Source organism: Marmota monax, unplaced genomic scaffold (genome assembly GCF_021218885.2).
Source record: "Marmota monax isolate L192 unplaced genomic scaffold, Marmota_monax_Labrador192_F-V1.1 WCK01_AAM20220418_F8-fsc00066, whole genome shotgun sequence".
Taxonomy (NCBI): domain Eukaryota; kingdom Metazoa; phylum Chordata; class Mammalia; order Rodentia; family Sciuridae; genus Marmota; species Marmota monax.
In genome coordinates, this window is record NW_026692805.1 from 1,627,697 (window position 1) to 1,649,985 (window position 22,289).

A 22,289-nucleotide genomic window follows, 5' to 3' on the forward strand; every position below is an offset into this window, starting at 1 on the left:
TATGTTCATTGCATTAAGGTTTCACGTGGGAATTTCATTAGCAGTCATTGGAAATCCTCCCAAATGCCTATTCCTGCCCTACATTTCTTCCAAAATAACATTTTGGCTCAATAAGTCATGCTTCAGTAAACCTGTAATTACTTATAACATATTTTGTCTTTTCATCATCTGTGCACATTAATTCTAAGCAATGATGTTATTCTATGACCACACAAAGGTGTCCTGAAATGAGCATATAAAATCTCTCCATCTCCAAGTGCACTTACACCATACTCTCGGGCTCTACCGCACAAGCACCAACTGCCTTTGTGACATTCACAAGAAGAGCCTGGTTTATTCCAACGAGGAGGTTCACAAGCGGTTGAATGCCACCACATCTCCGGACAATGACTCGGTTTTCATGTTCTTGGCAGCATTCTCCCAAGGCCCCGACCACATTCACAAGTACTTCTTCGGGTTGATCGGTTAAAAGTCCCACCAAAGTTTCAATGGCTCTGTATTCCCGAAACCTAAGATCATCACAAGAGCATGAGACATTTGGCTAATATATAATTGCAATTATCATCTCGCTTTATGCTGAAAGTAATGTTTCTCTAACAGCTAAAAATTACTAAATGCCAATCACATTCTTATTCAATCCTTACAGAACTTTACAATGTAGATACTATTTAATTACCATTATCAGATGGCCAATCTGAAGCTTGGTTAATATGAGGCTGTCATCCACAGCCAGTCATCTGCTCCAGATTGTCCCTGGGTCACTAAGCTGAACAGTCTGTAAGACAGCTATGGTTCTGATCACATCTTAGTTCTGCAATTCCATTCTGCTAAGAGTTTCCTCTGTCTTACAGAGAGGTGATTTTACATGGACAAAGTATACTAAATATTTCATGAAAACAAATGACATATGTTTACTTATAAACACATTAAACATAACTTTTTTGCACCTTTGGGTTTAATAAGTCTCCCAGAATTAGTAGCTTGTGCTACTTACATTAAGAAAAAAAACTGTCAACTTCAGATATCTTCAATATTAACTAACCATTATACATTTTAGCATCTCTCTCATTGTGCAATTTTGCTGATTATTTAATTATATTTTAAACCAAAAGAAAGTATGATATATAAAAGTAAATATTTGAAAATCAATAGTTTCTGTATATAACATCTTTTCCCCTTTCTAATAAATTTCAGCAGTGTTTTTCCAGTATCATGATGCAGCTGAATTTTTACTGCTGAAATGTGGTGGAACATTTAATTAAGATAAAAAATAATTAGTTGAGCTAACCCTGATCTTGTCACAACTTCATTATACATTCTTTTTTTTATGTTTTTTTATTAGTAGTTCAAAACATTACAAAGCTCTTGACATATCATATTTCATACATTTGATTAAAGTGGGTTATGAACTCCCTATACATTCTTTACTAAGTATGTTTATTCTGAGTCAGGACATATGAATTTCCTGTTAAAGGAACTCATCAGATGGAGACAAGAAGGAGGTGTCTTAGAATACTCATTGAGAGTGTGAACTCTAAACATATAAAACAAAAAGAGTTAAATTTGAAGGTTAAAATAAATAAAAAAATTTACAAGCACTTTGAAATAACAAAATAAAATTTCAAAGAAATCACTTTTGAAAACAACTACTCCAGGAGTGGTTAGTTGGCATTCTGCTGACTCATCTGTATATCTTTAGAACAGGAAAAAAGGATGAAAACACTTTCATCTCTAAAGATTCCTTGGGAAATTTATTCCTTCACCTTGATAGGTCTCTGCAGGAAACAGCAGCAGAGATACTTCTGATTTAAATGACTGTCCATGTACCAAACAGCCTATTCACACAGAAAGGTCACTCCAGCAAAGCCCTTCGCCCTACTGAGGTACATCAATCATTGTCTTGTAGTAACGCATTGAGAAGGACCCTTTATTTCTAAGGATCCCTTCATGCTACCAACTTAACCCAGAATGTGCAATTTTGAATAAATTAGAGCCACCCCTTTATGAAAATAGCACTGAAATTCCAAGAATGTGATTCCTTGGCCTGATCTTTATTACAGAATATTGAGTGCCTTCTCTTACTTGATCACATTCTCTTTGCTGATGGAGCATTTCCATATTGCCCCTGTGACAGCAGCCAACAATTCTTTATTCTTAGTGTTATTGAGTAGATTGGCCAGCGGTTTAAGTCCTCCATGGAGCCTCACCAGGTCACGGGTTTCCTCATCTTCAGCACACTATACAAAAAGTCAAATGAGAGTCTATCAGTGATATAATGTCTCTCCAGCAATCAATGATTGCTGGCAAGGCTGGTCGTCAACTTATGATTTTTCAACTTCAGGGTGGCATGAAAGTGGTATGTACCCAGTAGAATCCTTACTTCAAATTTTCAATTTTTATCTTTCCCGGATTACTGATCTGCAGTATAATACTCTGTGATGCTGGACAGCAATAGTGAGCTGAATCTTTCAATCATTCACACAATTAAGATAGCGGACAACCAATATGCTACAGGAGACTATGTTGCTAAACTGTGATGTTCAGTAAATTAGTTGTTTTCAACACACATCAATATTTTCAACTTATCATTGGGTTATCGGGATATAATTCCATCATAAATCAAAGAGCATAGAAACTATGAAACTTCTTTTCACAAAGTATCAAGATGTATCCAAGCAAAATTTAATAATTCTTCCCCAACACCAACAGCTATCTGATGATATCTCTCTCCCCTTACATGGTTCTGGGAATGCACAGCAGTTTTTACAACTTGGCAATTCTCCCAAGCCAATTTGGAGTAGCCTGGGCATCTACAGAGCCAGAGGCAAAGTTCAGTAAGAAAAAAATAGAATACTCCCATTCTTGGAGAAGGATGTCTACAGTGAGACACCCAGGGTTTTAGGAAAATATAGTGGAGAAGACAGACAAATGACAGGGAGGTAGTCAGACCTTGAATGACCCTTGAAACCTGAAGACAAAGAATTTTCTCAGTCGAGTTTCTGTGCTCAGAGCAGTGGATTTTATCAATAGTACCTGACATTTTATTCAAATATTTGTTCATGTTTGTTTCATCCTCTGGAATAAATATTGACTATATAAATATATCCAACTGATTATTATTCTCAGATTAAAGAGCCAACACATGAGGCATTCTTGATTGATTTGCCTTTTATCCTAAGCATACAATTGTTTTCTGATGCTAGGCAAAGTAGAGGTATGTTGTGTGTCATCAATGAGGGCCACTAGAAGAGATCCTCACCATAATGCCCCATAGAGTTACACTTGCTATGTTTATCTTCTGAGTATGATTTCTGATTCTCATTCAGTGGCAAATTTTAAAAAATAGTCACAATTTCGAAACAACTCTTAATGGCTTCTCATATGAGAGATATGTATAAGTCAAGGTCATAAATCCTTGTTATGGGCTGAATTGTGTCACATGTCAATGTCCTCTCAGTACCTCAGGATGTGACTGTATATGGAGACAGGGTCTTTAAAGAGGTAATTAAAGCTAAATTAGATCATCGGGATTGGTGCAATCCAATAGGATGTTCTCCCAGTAAGAAAAGATTGACACAGGCATACACACAAAGGAAACATCACATGAAGACACGGGGAAAATGAAGATGGCCATCTATTAGCCACTTACTCAAGCCTGGGAGGGAGACCTTAGAGGAAACCAACCCTGCTGATACCCTGATCTCAGACTTGCAGCCTACAGAACTGTGAGGAGATAAATTTCTGTAAAGCCATCCAGTCCATGGTACTTTGTTATACAGCCCTAGGAAACGAATCTAATCCCCTACTGAAAGGAGTCCTGGGTATCTTCCTCTAGGAAGTCTGCTCTGGGTGGGTAGAAGCTGGTGTGGTCAGGAATGAGCCAGAATCTCATTTAAATGTCAAGGCCTTCTTTTCCTCTTTATCATTCTGTTTTATGATAGACTATGAATATTATAATTTACAAAAAATAATGAAAATTATGAAAAGATAAAACAGGCACACACTTACACACACACACACACACACCCCATCTTGTTTGATAGTGATAAATTTCTCAAGATTACTGTGTTTGAATAGGCCATGCAAAAAGCAATATAGGATTATATGCTAAATAAATTGTTTTAGAAAACACAGATATATGTGTCCTTTTGGGTGGGGGTATAGGAGTTGAACTCAGGGGCACTTAACCACTGAGCCACATCCCCAGCCCTATTTTGTATTTTATTTAGAGATAGGTTCTCACTGAGTTGCAACTATGCAACTCATTGCTGAAGCTGGCTTTGAACTCATAATCCTCCTGCCTCAGCCTCCCAAGCCACTGGGATTACAGGCATGTGCCACCACACCAGGCAATATATATGTCTTATAGAAATATAAGTAATCAGATATATTCAAGCATGTTTATATCTGACATATACAACAAATACAGTATCTACCATTATGGCAACACAATGGTTCTCAGACCTATTCAGGGATGAAAATCTCTGAGATGCTTTCTTAAAATTCAGATTTCTGAGTCCCCTTCCCAGAGAAGGGTCATGTGTTTAGAAACAATTAGAAATATTCCTTTGAGCTAGATGAGAAAGAACACCAATAGAGGCAGAAGAGTAGGCTCCTACCTGGTAAATGGCCATGGCACAGTGCTCCTGCAATTGCTCATTCTCACTATTTAGATTCTTCACTAGGTTTTCAATGATCTTTTCAGCTTTGATTGCAGCTCGGTAGTTTTCCTAGGAATATGAGCTTAAATATTTATGTGTATAAAATGCATGAATATAATTAGCCATTTACATTTATTAATAACTATGATGAGCAAACTTTCTAAGTAAATAAACACTGAAGTCAAAGTTGAACATAGCTATACCATAAGAGAATTATCCAACATTGAAGTTTGATCTTTTTTCTAATAGAAAGCTAATATTTTGAAAAAAAAATCCTAAACAGCTATGTAATCTTAAAAATTATTATTTTTAACTAAAAAAAGTCAAGGTAAGAAAAAAAAAAGGAAGCAGAATTGGTTTGTGTACCTCTGATGCACATTCTTGCAGTGTCCCCACTACTGGAATTAACATATTTTCATGAGAAGTCTTCAGTAACTGAGCCAGCAAAGGGATGCCCCCTGCTTTACGAATGGCTTCTTTATTTGAATGACTCTTACTGCAGCTCCACAGTGCCAAAGCCCCACAGCGAGCCACTTCCACATCTCTGGTTTCATACAGACTTGATTGAGCTGGTTCTGTTGAATTCTGTGCACAGTCTAGTAAAGCAACCTACAAGAAGAGATGAATGCAATGAACTTGGATGTCTTTAAAACTTAATTCACCATTCAATAGCCACGAGGTTGCTACCAAGCTCACCTCCATCATCACCATTTAAAAATCAACATTTACACTACACAGCAACCAGTGAAAATAAAGAAACAAACAAAAACCCTTCAAGACATTTTCCTCCAGATTTGGAAACTCTTTTATTTTCTTCTGACAAAAAAAAAAATCTCACCAAGACAGTATTTTTCTAAATATGGCTCTAATATTTATATTAATAATATTTGTAAAAAATATTCTCAGTCTTTCTTGTACCTCAGAAAACTAAGCTTCCTAAAACCATTAGAGCTTTCTAATGAGAAATGAATGATCTAAACACACTTAATACCATGAGAACTTTAGGAAGCACACAGCCTTCTACGTGGGTTACCAAAACCAAACGGCACAGCTGCCAGCATCCTCCTTGTCCTTTGTAATAATCAAAGTCACTGAAGACCTTAAGGAAAAGGCAATTTATTAAAAGGATACAGCAGTAGTTCAGATTGCCTCTGGGAGAAAGTGAAGCCAGACCTCCCAGAGCTGTGACTGGAACCACAATAAGAAGCTATTCTGCCATTCTCTGGGCTCACCATCTTTATCTGAGGACACTGGTGCCATCATCTACTCCATTCTTCTTTGTCTATTGGTCAAATGCCTTGGATACAGCCCACCTATTCATGCTGCCCTTCATCCTAAATTTAGAAAGGAGTAACCCAGACTAAGTAGAGTCTCTCAATCCCAATTCCAAATTCCTGGGACTAGCATGAGTAGACAGTTACAGTCTCATAACAAATGGCTTAAGGAAAGACAGAGGCCAGCAAAGGGAGGGAATGTTCACATGGTTTCTAACTACAGACTACCAATGGGGTAGTAATGCAGGAAAGGAATTCTAAGACAATGGGACTGAACACAAGGCAGACAGCATAAGAGTACCTTTCTACTACAGCTATTCCCTCATTATCACAATGAAGTCCAAACTCTAACTCACTGAATAAAGCCCTGAGTGAGCACATGGCCTTCCACCTTTATCTTGCTAGTTGACTCATCTCACCTTGACTCTGGCCACATTAAGTCACTTGCAATTTCTACTCAATGATGTTTCTTAGCTCTGGATCTTTACCAACATTCCTTATCTTCCTGAAATGCCTTTCCCCAGCAGGTGTGCCTGACAAAACTTACCTCCCCAAACCTTGGTAAGCAACATCTCCCCTCTTCAACTGACCATCCCCCTCCTTTGTTCCTCCACCATTCCCTGTACTGGCTTCAGTTAAATAGCTGAAGCTCACCATAAGTCTTATAGTTTCATCTATATCCTACCTACCCCCATACTCTTTACCTCCATTAGATTGTGACATCACTAAGGTCAAGGAAGTACATTCATTTCTTTTCCCACTACCTGATTCTTTACCTGCCTCCACACTGCACTTAGGAATTGTCAGGAATGTTTGCTACTAAATGTGGGAGACCATCCTTACACGTGACTGGGTTACACTCCCCAGCTGGGTGCTGAGGCACTCAGTTGCAGAAATGTAGCACCCTTCTTGGGTCCGACAGTCAGTGTCTCGTGCATGGGTGTGTCTTGCTACAGCCCCATGGGAGGAGCCATGCTCACCTGTTCCTTTGTAATATAACCCCTTGCCCTGTTTAGGATAGAATCTTCCATGAAAGTGCCTTGTGTGTGTCCCCTTCTCTTACTGTGCCCTAGGGTGTGGCCTACCCAGGTGTCAATCAACCTGCTGACAGTGGACATCATGAAGATAGACTCAGCCCCCTGAAACCTGACCCCTTGCCTCATTTGAATAGCTTCTCCTCAATAAAAGGGATCAGGGCATGCTCTCATTCTCTCTCTTTCTGAAGACCCTTAAGGTCAGAGGAGCCATCACAGTGACCCCAAAGAAAAAGGTATTTGTGTCTCTTGTGTGGTTATTTTACCTGGAGTGACCCCTGAGCCTTTTAGTCTCCAGAACAGAAACCCGACAACTAAAAAGGTAAAAAGAACATGGAAACAGGCCTTGGTACTGACAGCACTGGTGGGTCCATATAATCATCACTTAGACCTGGTAATGTTTCCCTAGATAGATGCATTCTCCCTGTTTGCTCAGACTTTGTGTCTTTTACCCTGTCATTTGTTGCCCAGTCTCCAGAAAATGACCTCCATCTGGTACCCAAAACACACCATGGCCAGTACCACCCAACTGGCTCTTACTGTAGCCTTGGGGCCCTTACTCTGAGGCCATAACCAGCCACGGTACACTTCTGTTTCGAGTCATCTTGCTCACTTCCTGTTTTGGTTAGGACATTATCTATGAGTTACCTAGTACTCCTTCCCCATGCCTTGCAAACCAAAAAGTAGATCCTAAATCCTAATCTTTTCCAGGTGTATTCTCAACCCAGCAATTGCAAGTCTATTATTCTTAGTCTATCCATTCTTGGTCATTCCTGTTTCCAATTTAGCTATCATTTAAAATTATATTAAAATGTGTGCTATTATCTTGATTGGGTAAGTACAATTGTTGAAATACCAGTTCCCCAAATGTGATATAGAAAACTCTCAAAAAACATGTTTCAGTTTTATTTTGCATTATTCATTCATATGATTTAATGGAAGCAGTTCCAGTCAACAACCACATCAATCTACCATATGATTTCAATATTTAAGCAAAATAATAATAATCATAGTAATGATTACATTTCTCTCAACATTTAATTATAAATTTTTTTCAAAGAAAAACTAATAGAATTGTACAGTGATTGCACAATAAATATTCATATTTCCACCACCTAGAGTCTATAAAATCTGCTGTACATGTTTTATCACATATGTATTCATCTACCTATGCAAACATGTCTATCTCATTTTGAAGCAAATAATTATATTTTATAAGTACTTTGCAATGACAATTGATAACACAGAAGATCTCAGTAAATTTCTGAATACACTTCTCATTATACGTATTAACATCAAAATCCATATTCATCCAATAAATATTAACCCTTTGTGTAAGGTAGTGGCCCAATGCTGTGAAAGGCACTAAGATATGTTAAAGAACTTAAGGTGAAGAAATGGAGACAATAAAGAAAGATAAAAGCTGTGGAAGAGACCCAGTATATATTGATCCTTACTATGGAGTATGAAAACATATTTCCACATTGTGCTTACTTACTTTATTTATTGATCTATTTTGGTGCTGTGGATTGAATTCAGGGATGCTCTACCACTGAGCTACTTCCTCAGGCAGTTATTTATTTATTTATTTAGAGACAAGTTTTCCCTGATTTCCTAAGGCCAGACTCGAAATTGTGATCTTCCTGATGCAGCCTCCTAAGTCTCCGGGATCACTGGCATGTACCACCGTGCCTGGCTACATGTACATTTTTAAGGTCCTTGCCAACATGGCAAAGCTTATGAGCAGAATGCTGATATATTCTTTTCTTTTGATGGCAGCTATTGAAATAATCATTTTATCCTTATTATAAAAGTAGGACATTCATAGAAGACAAATGTTGAAAAACATTTTTTCTATCAAAAAATCAGTAATCATTTCAGAGAAAACCCTGTCAACAACTTGTGGATCCACTTCTAATTTTGCATATGTATTTATATATGCTTGTGGGTAGCTCTCTAAAAGTTGGGATCAGAGCTGAGCGTGGTGGCACACATCTGCAATCCCAGCTCCTTGGGAGACTGAGGCAGGAGGATATTATGAATTCAAGGTCAGGCTGGGCAACTTAGGAAAAAAAACTTGTATCAAAATAAAAATACAAAGGATTGGGGGGTGTAGGTCAGTGGTAGAATGCCCTGGGTTCTATCCCCAGTAATGAAAAAGAAAATTGAGGTCATAAACATCAACTGTTAAAAACTGTTATCCTGTTATGACTTTATATAATATAATATACATTTTATTCATTTTACTAAGTAGTTTTCTGAAACACAGTACTGATGGCTGACTACAGATGTTTCCCATGGATATCCTACACATTGTTTTACTCTTGAATGTTCTTAAAGACTGGGCTGTTTTTAGTCTCACATTTCGATCTAACCTGACCTTCTCTATGAAAGAGTATTTTCAGTAAGCACACTGGAGGCCAGGGCTTCCAGCCTGCTTTCCATCATACAGGTCTTACCATCTCTTACCATCTCTGCTCTTATGCACAAATGGATCCCTACCAATGATATCGGTGGCAATCACGCCTGCTTTAAATTTTTTCTGTTTCTTTCAAAAAATGAGATTTAACATGCTTGATAATGCAAACATACAAAAGTAATTATTAAGGACATATATGATATACAAAGAAGACTCCCATAGCATGCCTTTATAGCTACTTGATGTCTGGAGTGGCCAGAAAGGCAGGAGGCAATGGGTGGCAGCTCTTGTGCCCTGAGGATGTCAGTGGTACTCACCAGCTTGTTGATACCGCCATGCTGTCTCACAGCCCGCCGGGCTCTCTTAAACTTGGCAACGTTTGCAATGGTCTCAGCTGCCAAACACTTCAGACTCTTGTATGAAGAATCAAGTATACTAACCATAATTGGTAAGCCACCAAGGTCAACAATATTACGTCTGATTTGAGGATTATGACTGATTTCCTTCAGGATTTTTAATGAACCAATCTACATGGGAAAAAAGTGATAGATGAATGAGCGCTTAATACATAACCAGAGCTATGTTTAAGAAAATTTAAGTCTATCTAAAATCCTTCCCCAATCAAGTTTTTTTAAAAAATAGTTTCCATTCCCAGGGGTAACACATATCCTCCTATTTCTCTTCATTTATGCAAACAAACATTCATGGTTCCAGATAAAGCAAGAGAAAGAAGAAAAAGCAGGGAGGAGAGAGCACACCTAATAGAAAAAGCAGGTTATGAGCAAAAATAGCAGATAAAGATAATAAATAGGGGCTAGGGCTGGGGCTCCATGGTAGTGCAAGGCCCTGGGTTCGATCCTTAGTACCACAAAAAAAAAAATAAATAAATAAAACAAAGGTATTGTGTTCAAATACAGCTAAAAAATAAATATTAAAAAAAAAGATAAGAAACGTTCAGCTTCCTACAGTTTCAAAGAAAGCCATGAGAATTGGGTCCAAGAATTCTCAACCATTGTGAAAAAGCCACTCACCTTACATTTGACTTCATCTGTATCAAGCAAATTTATTAAAACTTCAAGGCCTCCAACATCTCTGATGGCCAGTTGACAGGTCTCTTGAGCTAAATTGAAATCCTTCATTGAACACAAAGCAATCACTGTTGCAGTCTGATTTCCTCCCTAGGAAGATACAAAGCCACAGAAAGGTTAAATAAAACTATGTTCCCATAGAAATAGACCAAATGGTTACAAATCCATGAACTAGGAAATATGTCTCCCCATACATAGCACATTAATCTTTTTTTTTAAGTTCTCTGAGTGGGGCTGTAATTTGTTTAATGAATCATGTCAAGTTGAAGCATGAAAAAGCTGTACAGAGCATCATAAAATGTTATTCTAATTAAGAGTCAACATTTAAAGGTGGTCTGTCTCCTTTAAACAGCTATAACATTAGGTAATATTAATACGTTAAAGAGAGGCAAGGGGCATGCCTGAAGAGAGCAACTGAGGAAGGGAAGTTGTATGCAGTGTTAAGAGAGGGAACCCCAGTTCCTGAACAGTGTTTTGTGCAGAGCAACCCAAGTTTGAAAATGATTCCTACAGACATGGTGCTGTGAAATATATATATTTGGACTTTGTTCCTGTTTATGGCATATGACACCTAAAATCTGTATAATCTTCAAAGTGGTAAGTATATTTTATATGCTGAAGTTGACTGATGCTGGCCCCCCCTACTCAGCTTCAGGATGGGAGCCCATCACCAGAAAGATCAAGGTGACATTAAAAGTTGAAATTTTTAGTTCCAACCCATTAGCCTCTAGAGAGGTGTGGGGACAGGTACATAGCATGCATTAAGGGTGTCTGAGTGGCAGGCCACTCCCCTCATGCTAGGCCTGTGAGCAGCAAACCATTTACCCCATAGGAACAGCCCTGGGCATGAGGCCATGTGTTGCAGTCCCTGTGCTTGATCCACAGTCCACTCCTCGATTGGTGGCTGCAAGGACAGTTAGCAGACATCCATGAGGACTGAGCCCTCAACCTGAGGGATCTGAAGCTATCTCCAGGCAGAGTGTGTCAGAACAGAATTGAATTAGAGATGAGAAGACATCCATCTGGTGCTTGCTGCTGCAGGATTGGTTGCCCGTTGGTGGGGAGAAGTTCCTACACCTTCTGAGGTCACAGAAGTCTTCTGGGTTGACTCATGTGGCAGGAAAGCACGTGGCATGTTTTTTTCCTGCATAGGTGTACAGGGAACAGAAAGTCTGGAGAAAGGTGTGGAAGGCAGCAGAGCAACTGAGACGGGACCTAAAGGAGGAGAGTGAGGCCTTTGGGGAAGGAGAAAGCAGTTCCAGTAAGACCTGCAGATGGGTGGGAGGGGCAGGATGAAGGGGGAAAAGAAAGCCCGTGAGTGACCTGCTGGCCCAACACAGAGAACCGATGGAGTGGACATCCACTGACTCATCACCACATGTGAAGACTAGTGGTGAGCTATTCTTTTAATTAAAACTAATCTGAGAGACTAAACATTTTTAATGATTGTCAAACAGACCTGCCAGGAAATTAAAATCAGAATTCACTACAAGAATCTCAAGGAAGGTCCACTGGTCATTACCGCTTTGAAAACCTAAAGAACATGGCCTAGTGCATGCCACTCCTACTGCCACTGAGACTGGCTAATTTAAGTTCCAGCACAAGCACCAAAATGACTGGTAAGACACAAAAGCTGCATTTCTGTTGCTAAGAAACTATTTTTATAAAAGATGTTCATAAAAGACAGCTTTTGGTTCGTGCTTCAAAACAATACCAATGGTCTAAAATCCCTCTTTTTTTTTTTAAAGGAAAATACCTTTGAATTATCTGTTTTCATTTCATTTAATGTTGCCATTACATAATATTCATCCATGATTTGAATGCTCCCTCCTAAACTCTGTTAAAATTGAATTGCCATTATCATGGTGTTAGAAACGATTAAGTCTTGAGGGCCCTCTGCCTTCACAAAAGGATTGATTCCACTATCCCAGAGTGGATTAAGCTTCCCAGGAGTGGCTTTGTTATAAAAGAGATCTCTCTCTTGCTCTCTTTCTCTCATACATGCCCTCTTGCCATGTGATTGATGTAGTCTGCCATTCGAGGCTCAAACAGCAAGAAGGCCCTCACCAGATGCCAGCCCTTGATATTGGACTTCCAAGCCTCCTTAGAACTGTGAGAGATAAATATCTTTTCTTTATAAGTTACCCCATCTTCATATTCTCTCTCTCTCTCTCTTTTTTTTTTTTTTTTTTTTTGGTGGAGGGGAGGGTACTGTTTGAACTCAGAGGCACTCATCCACTGAGCCACATCCCCAGCCCCATTTTGTTTTTTATTTAGAGACAGGGTCTCACTAGTTGCTTAGCACCTCGCTTTTGCTGAGGCTGGCTTCGATCCTCCTGCCTCAACCTCCCGAGCCACTAGGATTACATGTGTGTGCCACTTCACCCAGCCATATTCTCTTAAAGCATCAGAAAATGGGCTGACATACGGAGAAAATACATAAACATTATATACTTATATATTGAAATATGTAGTTCTATATATTATATAATTTCTTTCTTGTTAGCATTTTAAAATATATCATAGAAAGTTTTAAAAGTTGATTATATATATGTATGTGTGTGTGTATATATATATATATATATATATATTTGTATTTATATATATGGCTTAGCAAAGAAACTAGAAATTACTTACAGACTGCCAAACCCCATCTTCCTTTAAGTCACACATGCACACATATGCAAATCTTCTTGCAAATTCAATACAATATATTACTGCTAAAATAAGAAACTGAAATGGGATTATTACAGGGTATACAGTGAAGGACCTAGGTATGATGATACACCCTGTAATCCCAGCAACTTGAGAGGCTGAGTGGGGAGGATCATAAGTTCAACACCAGCCTTGACAACTTAGCAAGACTCTGTCTCAAAACAAACAAAACAACATAAAACAAAATAAAACAAAGAAAAGAAAAAATGCTGAGAATGCAGCTCAAAAGTAGAGTGCCCCCGGCTCAAACATCAGAACCAAAAAAAAAAAGAAGGAAAGGTTTAGACTTCAGCCTTTTTCTGACTCCTTTTAAGAAAATTCCTTCCACTTCTCTAGAAATGTTATGAACACATGTCCTGAGGCGATGTCATGAACAATGTCTATTTTTCATACTTATTCTCCCTATGGGTAAACCAGGCTTGTCCTTATATTTAAGATTGAGTTTAAAATAACAAGAACCTTAACTTTTATTATTTACATTTAAAATAAGTTACCTTTTATAGCTTTTAGTGTCTTTTTCTTCTTACTATCAAGAAAAATGTCACCAACACCATTTTCCATAGTTGGTTTTAAAATATAAAATAATAAATCCACTATTAGTCAAGTTACAACTCCCTTATTTGGGGGTATGAGAAGAACACACGCAGTGTTTTTCTTTTCTTTGACTGAAAAACAGAAGTCTGATATTTTGTAAACCTTAAAGTATAATGCACATAATTAATTAACGAAAATGAAATGACACAAAAAGAATAAGCAAAAAAAGTAAGGAAAAAAAGGATTCTTTCAACAAGGCTCTTTCTCCAAATTTAAATGGTTAAAAGGAGGCAGAAAATTCCCTGGGGGGGTTTCAGAAGGAATTCAGCTGGGGTCCTTTATTAAGAGTTTGAAAATCCAAACTCAGAGCTTGGGAGAGAGGGAGATCCTTGGGCACAGCGTTCTGGTCTTGAGCATGACTAGGAAGCAAACAGAGACCTGGGGCAGCCTGTCATGCTTCAGTCAAACCCAGAGCCTTCTCCCATCCCAGGACTTTTTCAGAGAAGAAAGCATCGTCTGGATATTCTCAGTTGTGCATGATCAAGGATTCTCTTGACTGTTATTCTTGCTTTATAATATTTACTTTGGTAGTAATTTTCTGCTTATGCACTCAGCAAAATCTTTGTTTCTTATTTCAAGTTGTCTTAATTTTTGTTGTCTGGACTACTTGTATTTTTGAGCTTTATTTCATTTTTTACCCTATAACCAATCACATACATTTTTTAAAAAGTCGCCTCATTGCAGCTGATGTCCAAAAGGTAAGAGTTTATATTTCTCTGAAATATCTATTTCAGGGATATTTTAAGGTCAAAAAAAAAACTATTTACATTTATCATTAAGAAGTGAGATCCTCATAGAAAAAAAATTTTGTAAATCGGCTTTTTCTGAAAATCTGGAAACATATTCATAAGCTTGAGGGATTTTTTTAGAACAGTTTTATATTAGGAAAAGTTAGTTTTTCCACATTTCAGGATTTAGTTCTACTCTTGTCACTGACCACACTCCCTAAAGGATTATAAATCTTTCAGAATGAATACCAGAAGACGGGAGCCAAAATATTCAACATACAGAGCCACAAATGTTAGCCAATTGCTATTCTTTAAATACCAGTTATGTCAGGATTTTCAAATGTTCGTCCTACTTTGTCCAGACGCCATAAACATCAAGCTGCGGAGAAATAGCGCAAATATGCTCCCTTTTCAATTAAATCTCCCCCGAGAATATAATTAGTTGCCAATACTTATTTTCACATTTTATCATGCATTGCATTTGTGAAGTTTTAAGAGCTTGAGAAAACATAGTAAAATATTATTTTACTAGCTTCTGAAGGGTTTTGAAAAATGCTTCCAATAAACTTTTCCATTTCTGAAATTAATGCAATTCTTTTGCTAGTTGTCTTCCTGCTCCTGCTTCTCCTCAGACATCCCAGCTCCCATCTTCTGCAGAGTTCACTCACATTCCTTTCTTAGGACCAGCAGGCTTTTGTCCATTGTCACAAACAGGTTTCAAATGTGCAGAGATCCACTGTTGCCTTCTCTCACTTAAAATCTCTTTTTGAAAGATAAGACGAATTTAAGATATTTTTCTAAATAACGTTTTTGAATTACTGTCAATAAGGAAGAAATAAGGTTTTACTAAGCTTATTTCAAGATGAGCAATGTATTGAAACCGCAATAAGCCGCTTGTACTCTTTCATTCAACAAAATGTGTTACAGGCCAAGCCTGATGCCAGACATACCAATCAACAAAATGAACATGGTTCTTGTCTTCACAGAGTTTACATTTGAGTGGAGAGAAAGATTCTAACTTTTTAAAGCCCACCTTAATAAATGAAAAGTTCTTAAGTCTGAAAAATGCTACAAGGGAGATGAGTCTGGAGCTAAGAAAGCCCAGAATACAGAAATTCAACCCAACCCAGGGCATCATGGGGAAAGACTGTCTTAGCTGTTTGGACATCAAGAGTAGGGGCAGTCCCCTGCTAGGAGAGGAGGGGACCTCTGAGCAAATGGTATGCACAAAAGCCCTGCAGTGATGTGAGCATGGTTAAGCTAAGACTCCAGAAGGCCAATGTTGCCAAGGCCTGAGTGGGAGAGTGGTATAAGATGAGATTTCTAAAAAATGAGGTGGGTATCAGTAGCTGCTTGGGCTGGGTGGAGAATGTTAATCTTTAACTCAAAACTGGCTGGCATGGGCCAATAACATTTTTAAAAGATCAGTTCAGCTACAGAGGGTCCTGGCTGGAAGATGTTAAGTGTAGACGTGTGGAGACCATTCAGATTACTGCAGAAACTGAGAAAAGAGGATATCTTAGAGTAGGAGGTTGAAGTGACTCATCAAGCACCATAAAGGAACTTTTGAAATGAAGGTTTTTATTTTTATTTTCCTTCTTTTTTTCTTTGCTTATGAAAGGACACTGTAAGCTAGTCATTGAAACTCTCATGGGCAGCATACCTGCACATTGCCATTTGAACTTACTGAGAGCACAGGAAGACAAGAGGGCAAGCAGAAGCATGATTGGAACCAGAATGCCCTTCGGTCCCATCCCCGACCATCTGTAATCAAGAAGCAGAGGGTGAGACCTGGCAAAGCCACACAGCCATCCTACAGCCAGCCAGCCAGCTGGCTTTGAACGTTCTCAGCATTTTTTCCTCCAAAACATGCCACTCAGAGTAAGAAAAGTGAATCCCTGCCAATGACTGTTCATTAATGATGACAGACGGCCCGGTGCCCAGCACAGAGGTTGGCTTAGAGAGACTATTCTTCTCCCAGGATAAGAAGTGGTAAAAAGTACTCAGATGAGTGCATATAACCATGTGAGTCTAAGTAGTAAAATACATTGCTTTGCCTTCTGTTTATTTGCAACCTATTTTATACTGACAATTCAACACTCAGAAACCTAAAATTCAACAGAATCCTAACGAAAAAGGCAAAATACAGTTTCCAGAAGAAAAAAAAGTGTGTATGTGTGCATGTCCGTAAAGAAAGTAGACAGGTTGTCTGTCATCTTTCTTACAAGCTTTCTAAAAATTTTTATAAGAAATGGGTAAGGAACAATGCAAGGATTCCATATACTTTATTTTTCAATAACCAGGAACATGAACAGAAATTGAAAATTTACTGGAACATCCTAGTGACTGCAGTGAGGAAAATCTGTAGTAAATGTAACTGTCTTCCTAAAAATATTCAGAAGAATGAGCTGAATAATTATGATAATTAATAAAAATGATTCAGTAAAATGGCCAGATACAAGGTTAACATTTAAAAATGAGTAACTATCCATACCCTAAGAATAATAAACAGAAATGGATACTGGTTAAAAGTTCCCATGCCAGTATTAGGAAAATAACAATAACAAAATATCTATGAGTAAATCTTACAAGAAATGCTGTAGATATATATGGGGAAAGGCTATAACAATTTACCAAAGTACATAAAAAGCTAAATCAACAGTCATGCCATTTTCCTAAATAGAATAACTTGATGCTGTCAAAATTACAATTTATCCAAAAATAATTTATAAATTCATGCAAACCAACCAAAATCCCAACAGGATTTTTTTTTTTCACTTTTGTTTTTAACTTGCTTCTCAATGAATTCTAAAAATGATCAAGATTGAAAACTATAGAAAATTAGTTTGAAGTTTTTAACTCTCTGGTCTACCAAATATTCAAATACAAACAGCAATGAAACTGGCATGGGAACCTTCAAGTAAATGGAAGCAACAGAGAAAAGCCCAGAGCAAACTCTCAGGAGTGAAACCGCAGGGCTTGGTAACAGTAGCATCTGAGACCCCTGGAGGGAAAAGTGGATGAATCAATAATCTGTGCTGACACATTCACTGTCCTTCAGGGGAGAAAAAAATAAAGTTAGCTAACTTACACTATACATAAAGTGAATTCCAAATGAATTCAGGATCTGAACACTTTTTTTTTTTTTAATAAAAGCTGTATAACTACTAGAAGGAAATGGAAAAATAGTTTTTTCCTCTTGCTGTGGCTTCAGAAAAGCTTTCCTAACTCCTAAGATGCAAAATCCATAAGCCATGAAGAAAATAGTTGATGTTCATTAATACACAAAACTGTAGATAAAAAAGGCATGTCACAAACTGAGAGAAAATATCTGCAACTAAGACAACAACCCAAGGGCTGATATTCACTGTTAAAAACAGTCACACAGAAAAATGGGCAAAGGATAAAATATGATGACTATTTGATATATGAAAAAAATGTATCAACCTCACTAGTAATCAGGAACATGCAAATTCAAGACATGTTTTTCCCCCACTAGAACTGGACAAAATAAAACATCAAAAAGACTGAAAATTAGTGAGAATTTGTAGCAAAAGATTCTAATCATAGATGTATGATTTTAAGGAAAAAACTTGGAAAGATTTTAAAGACTATCAATATCTAGACTCCAGACCAATTCAATCAAAATTTCTATTAATGGTATCTAGAAATCACAGTCTTTGTTTTTACTTTTAAGAGCCCTAGCAGATTTCATTCTGTGTCCAAAGTTGAAACCCATTGGTATATTACTGACATTTGTAAAGAGCTATCAAAATTTCTTTTATGTAAACCAAACTTGTTTGGTTTATTACTCTTCATTATTACCCTTTAAATGAAAAATAAATTTATAGCAAGACTTTTCAAGTTTAGTGTCCACACTTTCTTTCATTTTTAAAAGCAGCTTTATTGAGGTGTAATTGATATACAGAAAGCTGCACATGTTTAATACAATTTGATGAGTTTTGACATATGCAAACTTCCATGAACTACCACAATCAAGGTAATAAACATCTATCACCTAAAGAAAGTTTCCTTGTACACTTGCCTTTTTTGAGGTAAAAACATTTAACATAAGATCAACCCTCTTAAATTTCTTTAAGTGCATAATATATATTGTTTATTACAGGTATCATTTTGTACAGCAGCTCTTTACAACTAGTTCATTTTGCATAAATGAAACATCATACCCTTTGAATAATTCCCCATAAGAGTTATCAAAAATTGAAATTTAATTCTCTTTGACCCAAACAACTCTATTTTAGAGTATCCATCTGTTATGGTTTAAATATTAGGTGTCCCCCAAAAGCACATGTGTGAGACAATGCAAAAAAGTTCAGAAGTGAAATGCTTAGGTTATGAAATCCTTAATCTAATCAGTACTTTAATCCTCTGATAGGAATTAACTGGATGATAATTGTAGGCAGGTGGGTGTGACTAGAGGAGGTAGGTCATTGGGGGCGTGCCTATGGATGGGATTTATAATTTGGGGTAAGGGGAGCTCGCTCACTCTCTGCTTCCTGCTGCCAAGTCTTGAGCTGTTTTCCTCTGCCATACATTTCCGCCATGATGTTCTGCCTCATCTCAGGCCCAGAGGAATGAAGACAACAGTCTTTGAATTGAGACCTCTGAGAACATGAGACAAAAATAAACTTTCCTTCCTCTAATTGTTCTTGTCAGGTCTTTTGGTCACAGTAGTAAAAAGGCTGACTAAAACACCATCCTACAGAAACAGTGTATATATCCAAAGAATATCTAAAAATATTTGCTGTGGTTTTGGTTGTAGTAACAAAAATTGATTTGAGACAACTTTAAAAATCATCAATTAAAAAAAAAACAGTCATCTATAGGCCTGGGGTTGTGGCTCAGTGGTAGAGTGCTTGCCTCGCATCCTTGCATGTATGAAACATTGGGTTTGATCCTCAGTACCGCATAAAAATAAATAATTAAATAAACAAATAAATAAATAAATAAATTGTGTCCGTTAAAAAAAAGTCATCAATAAAGCAATTGTTAAATAAAGTAATGGTACAGCCCTATAATGAAATACTATCTAGTAATTAAAAAGGACAGAAGAAGATATGAAAGATTACAAAAGCATAATATGAAATATAAAAAGCTTAATGTAGAATGAGAAATGATATGATTCATTCAAGTGTACAAATTATATATATCCATGTACATAAACAGAAATATCTGGAAAGGAGTTTTCACACTTACTCTTTTTGTGTGGCTTGAGTTTTACAATAAGCACATACTACTGTGGTATTTATATAATATTTTAAGAGCTTGATCCAGAAGGAAGTGAGGGACTAATCAACCAATATGTGCTTCTGCTATACCCTGCATGTCACAGAAACATCAGCGGGCCACAGCCAGACAGCCACACCCATCCAGAAAGCAAAGCTGAGACAGGAGCCACAGCCTTTGGCCAGCAGGAATCCGAAAGGCCAGTGGACCAGAAAGGGACATGGAATTTCATAATTTCCCTACAAATATGCCATTTCTAATAATGATTATAATAGACCTATATTCAGATATAAAATGGAAGAACAATTATCCCAACTTCGGTGCCTCTTAAATCCTTAAGCCATACATTTAGAAGTTCTTCGGCATAAAAACTTCCGTAAAAGACATGAGTTTGTATTTTTAAAACAAAAAGCAAAGCAATCCTGCACATCTTGAAAACTAGGAACTAGCCACTGCTACTTTCCTCCAATCTATTTAATTTTCTTAAAATAATTTTTTGGGGAAAGCATTTGGGAATGAAAAATAAATGTGTTGTTTCAAAAACATGGGACAACAAATTCCCCTAAAAAGAGCTATTGGTTTTTTCAGATCATTACACAAAACTACGTCAAAATTCTTTCTAGTCAAAAATGTTATGAATAACTAGATGGAAATGTGTATCATGGAATTATGCCCTAGCTGGGTTAGCTCATGGTAAGGGGCTCATGGATAAATATATGAAGAATGAATGAATTAGAAAATGATTTAAAATTCTAGGGACCTCATTTGAGAGCTTTTTTGTTGGTTTTGTTTTGTTTTAATGTTGGGGATTGAACTCAGGGCCTTGGGCATGTAAAAAGCCAGGACTCAACCAGTGAGCAAAAGCCCAGTTCCAAGATTTTTGATACTGTAGTTTCCAGTAGTTAAATTGATGTGGTCATATAATGCTAATTACTGGTAGTAGAAACTGTTAGGAATCAGTGGCACTGAATCACCAAACACATCTAATTACTCTGCTTTTTCTTCACATTTGTTTGTGATTGACAAGAGGCAAGGGGAGATTCAAACTCAAAAACTAAAGAAGTTATTACTAATTTATGGAGTACAGGGTCTCCTTTGGAGATGCAGAGCTTCTCCCTCATTTCCACCTTCTCCTTTGTAATAAAAATAATGGGATGAAATGCTTCTTTGTGGGCAATTTTAAACATACAAATAACACACATTTTTCAAGTTAGCCAAATACTTAAAATGCATTCACTTCTCACACTACAATATTTATGAAAAACATGCAACGTAGACTCTACCAAGTAGAAATTTTGTTAGATGATGAAACTGAAATATGATTTCTAACAGGTAATTTTTTTAAAAGGTACACTTGCATTGTCACTGAGACATATTTTTTTAAAAAATTAATCCTCATCAATGTAGCAACATGTGTATTAACTTAAAGGTTTCTGTGAAAAAATCATGCTAGTTTTCCTTTCTAGCTACTGGAGTTGATTTGAGTACATAAACAATGACTGCTGGTTTCCATTTTCTAAAGATCCTTTACAGCACAAATAATTCTGCACTACTGCAATTCTTCTCCATCTCTTTAAGTAAAAACCTAGAAAAAGTGCACACTCTGGTATTGCCTTCCAAAAAATGAATACTGAGTCCCTTTATAAGGATGGCTCCCCATTTAGTCTCTTACTTGAATGAAGAAATGCAAACGAGAGAAGATGGTAAGGTCCAATAGCAAGGTCTACAGGCCTCCTGGGGCCTGAATTTCTTGACAGTGGGTCAGAATAACCAGGCAACGGGCAATAAAGATAGAAGCCTGGACACAGTCCCAGCCCGCAGCCGCCTTCTGTGTGGCCTGCAGCAAAGTATGCTTCAGCTTTTCCACCAATGAAACAAGGATCAAACCTCCTGCCACTCCATACCCAAAACCCAAGTAATGGGAATGGAATTTAATTAACTGTAATTGATTGCAAAGTACATCAAATTCCTGTGATGAAAAATCATTTAACTCCCAATTACCACTTAGAAGAACTCTATAACCAGTTAAGGGTGTGTGTGCATGTATGCCTGTGTGTGTGTGTGTTTAATCAGTTCATGTAAGATCATTAAGGAGCTGAGCCCCACAAAAGCAATCTTTAACAAATGTTTTCAAGTCTGAAAAATGTCTCTGCCAAGAATCCCCTCCGGAGAGAAAAATCTAAAACATCCAGGGAGGCATCCCCAGGCACCTCTCTTGAAGCTTACAGTCTAGTGGGATTTCTGATGTGGATGTCTTTTAGATGTCACTCTAAAGGGGAACGCTAGACCCCTAGAACTGGGGGACTGCCAGCCGTCTTCATTTTTCATGGCCTGCAATTGTGAATTTATGGATACAGAACAGAACAGAAGAATGTCGAGCAAGCTCCCTGGCTTACTTAACAGGTGAAATAGATAGTGGTGTTTTATTAATCTAATCACATAGAATAAACAAATGAGGTTCCCCCTTACCAACCCATCATGGGTGAAGAGAGGATAAATGTGTGGTGGTGACCATCCTTTCTCTCTATC

At 37.4% G+C, this 22,289-nt stretch overlaps 1 protein-coding gene across 1 annotated transcript in view; it reads right to left on the bottom strand.

The window, feature by feature from the left end:
* Odad2 (outer dynein arm docking complex subunit 2) overlaps nt 1-22,289 on the bottom strand; it is a 167,820-nt gene that overhangs the window by 109,247 nt on the left and 36,284 nt on the right. Inside the window, exons 11-16 of the mRNA XM_046448363.2 lie at nt 10,420-10,566; nt 9,706-9,915; nt 5,028-5,270; nt 4,620-4,730; nt 2,083-2,237; nt 267-509 (exon numbers count right to left, since the gene is read on the bottom strand). Of these exons, the coding sequence (XP_046304319.1) occupies nt 267-509; nt 2,083-2,237; nt 4,620-4,730; nt 5,028-5,270; nt 9,706-9,915; nt 10,420-10,566 (1,109 nt within the window). The remainder of the gene's footprint in view (nt 1-266; nt 510-2,082; nt 2,238-4,619; nt 4,731-5,027; nt 5,271-9,705; nt 9,916-10,419; nt 10,567-22,289) is intronic.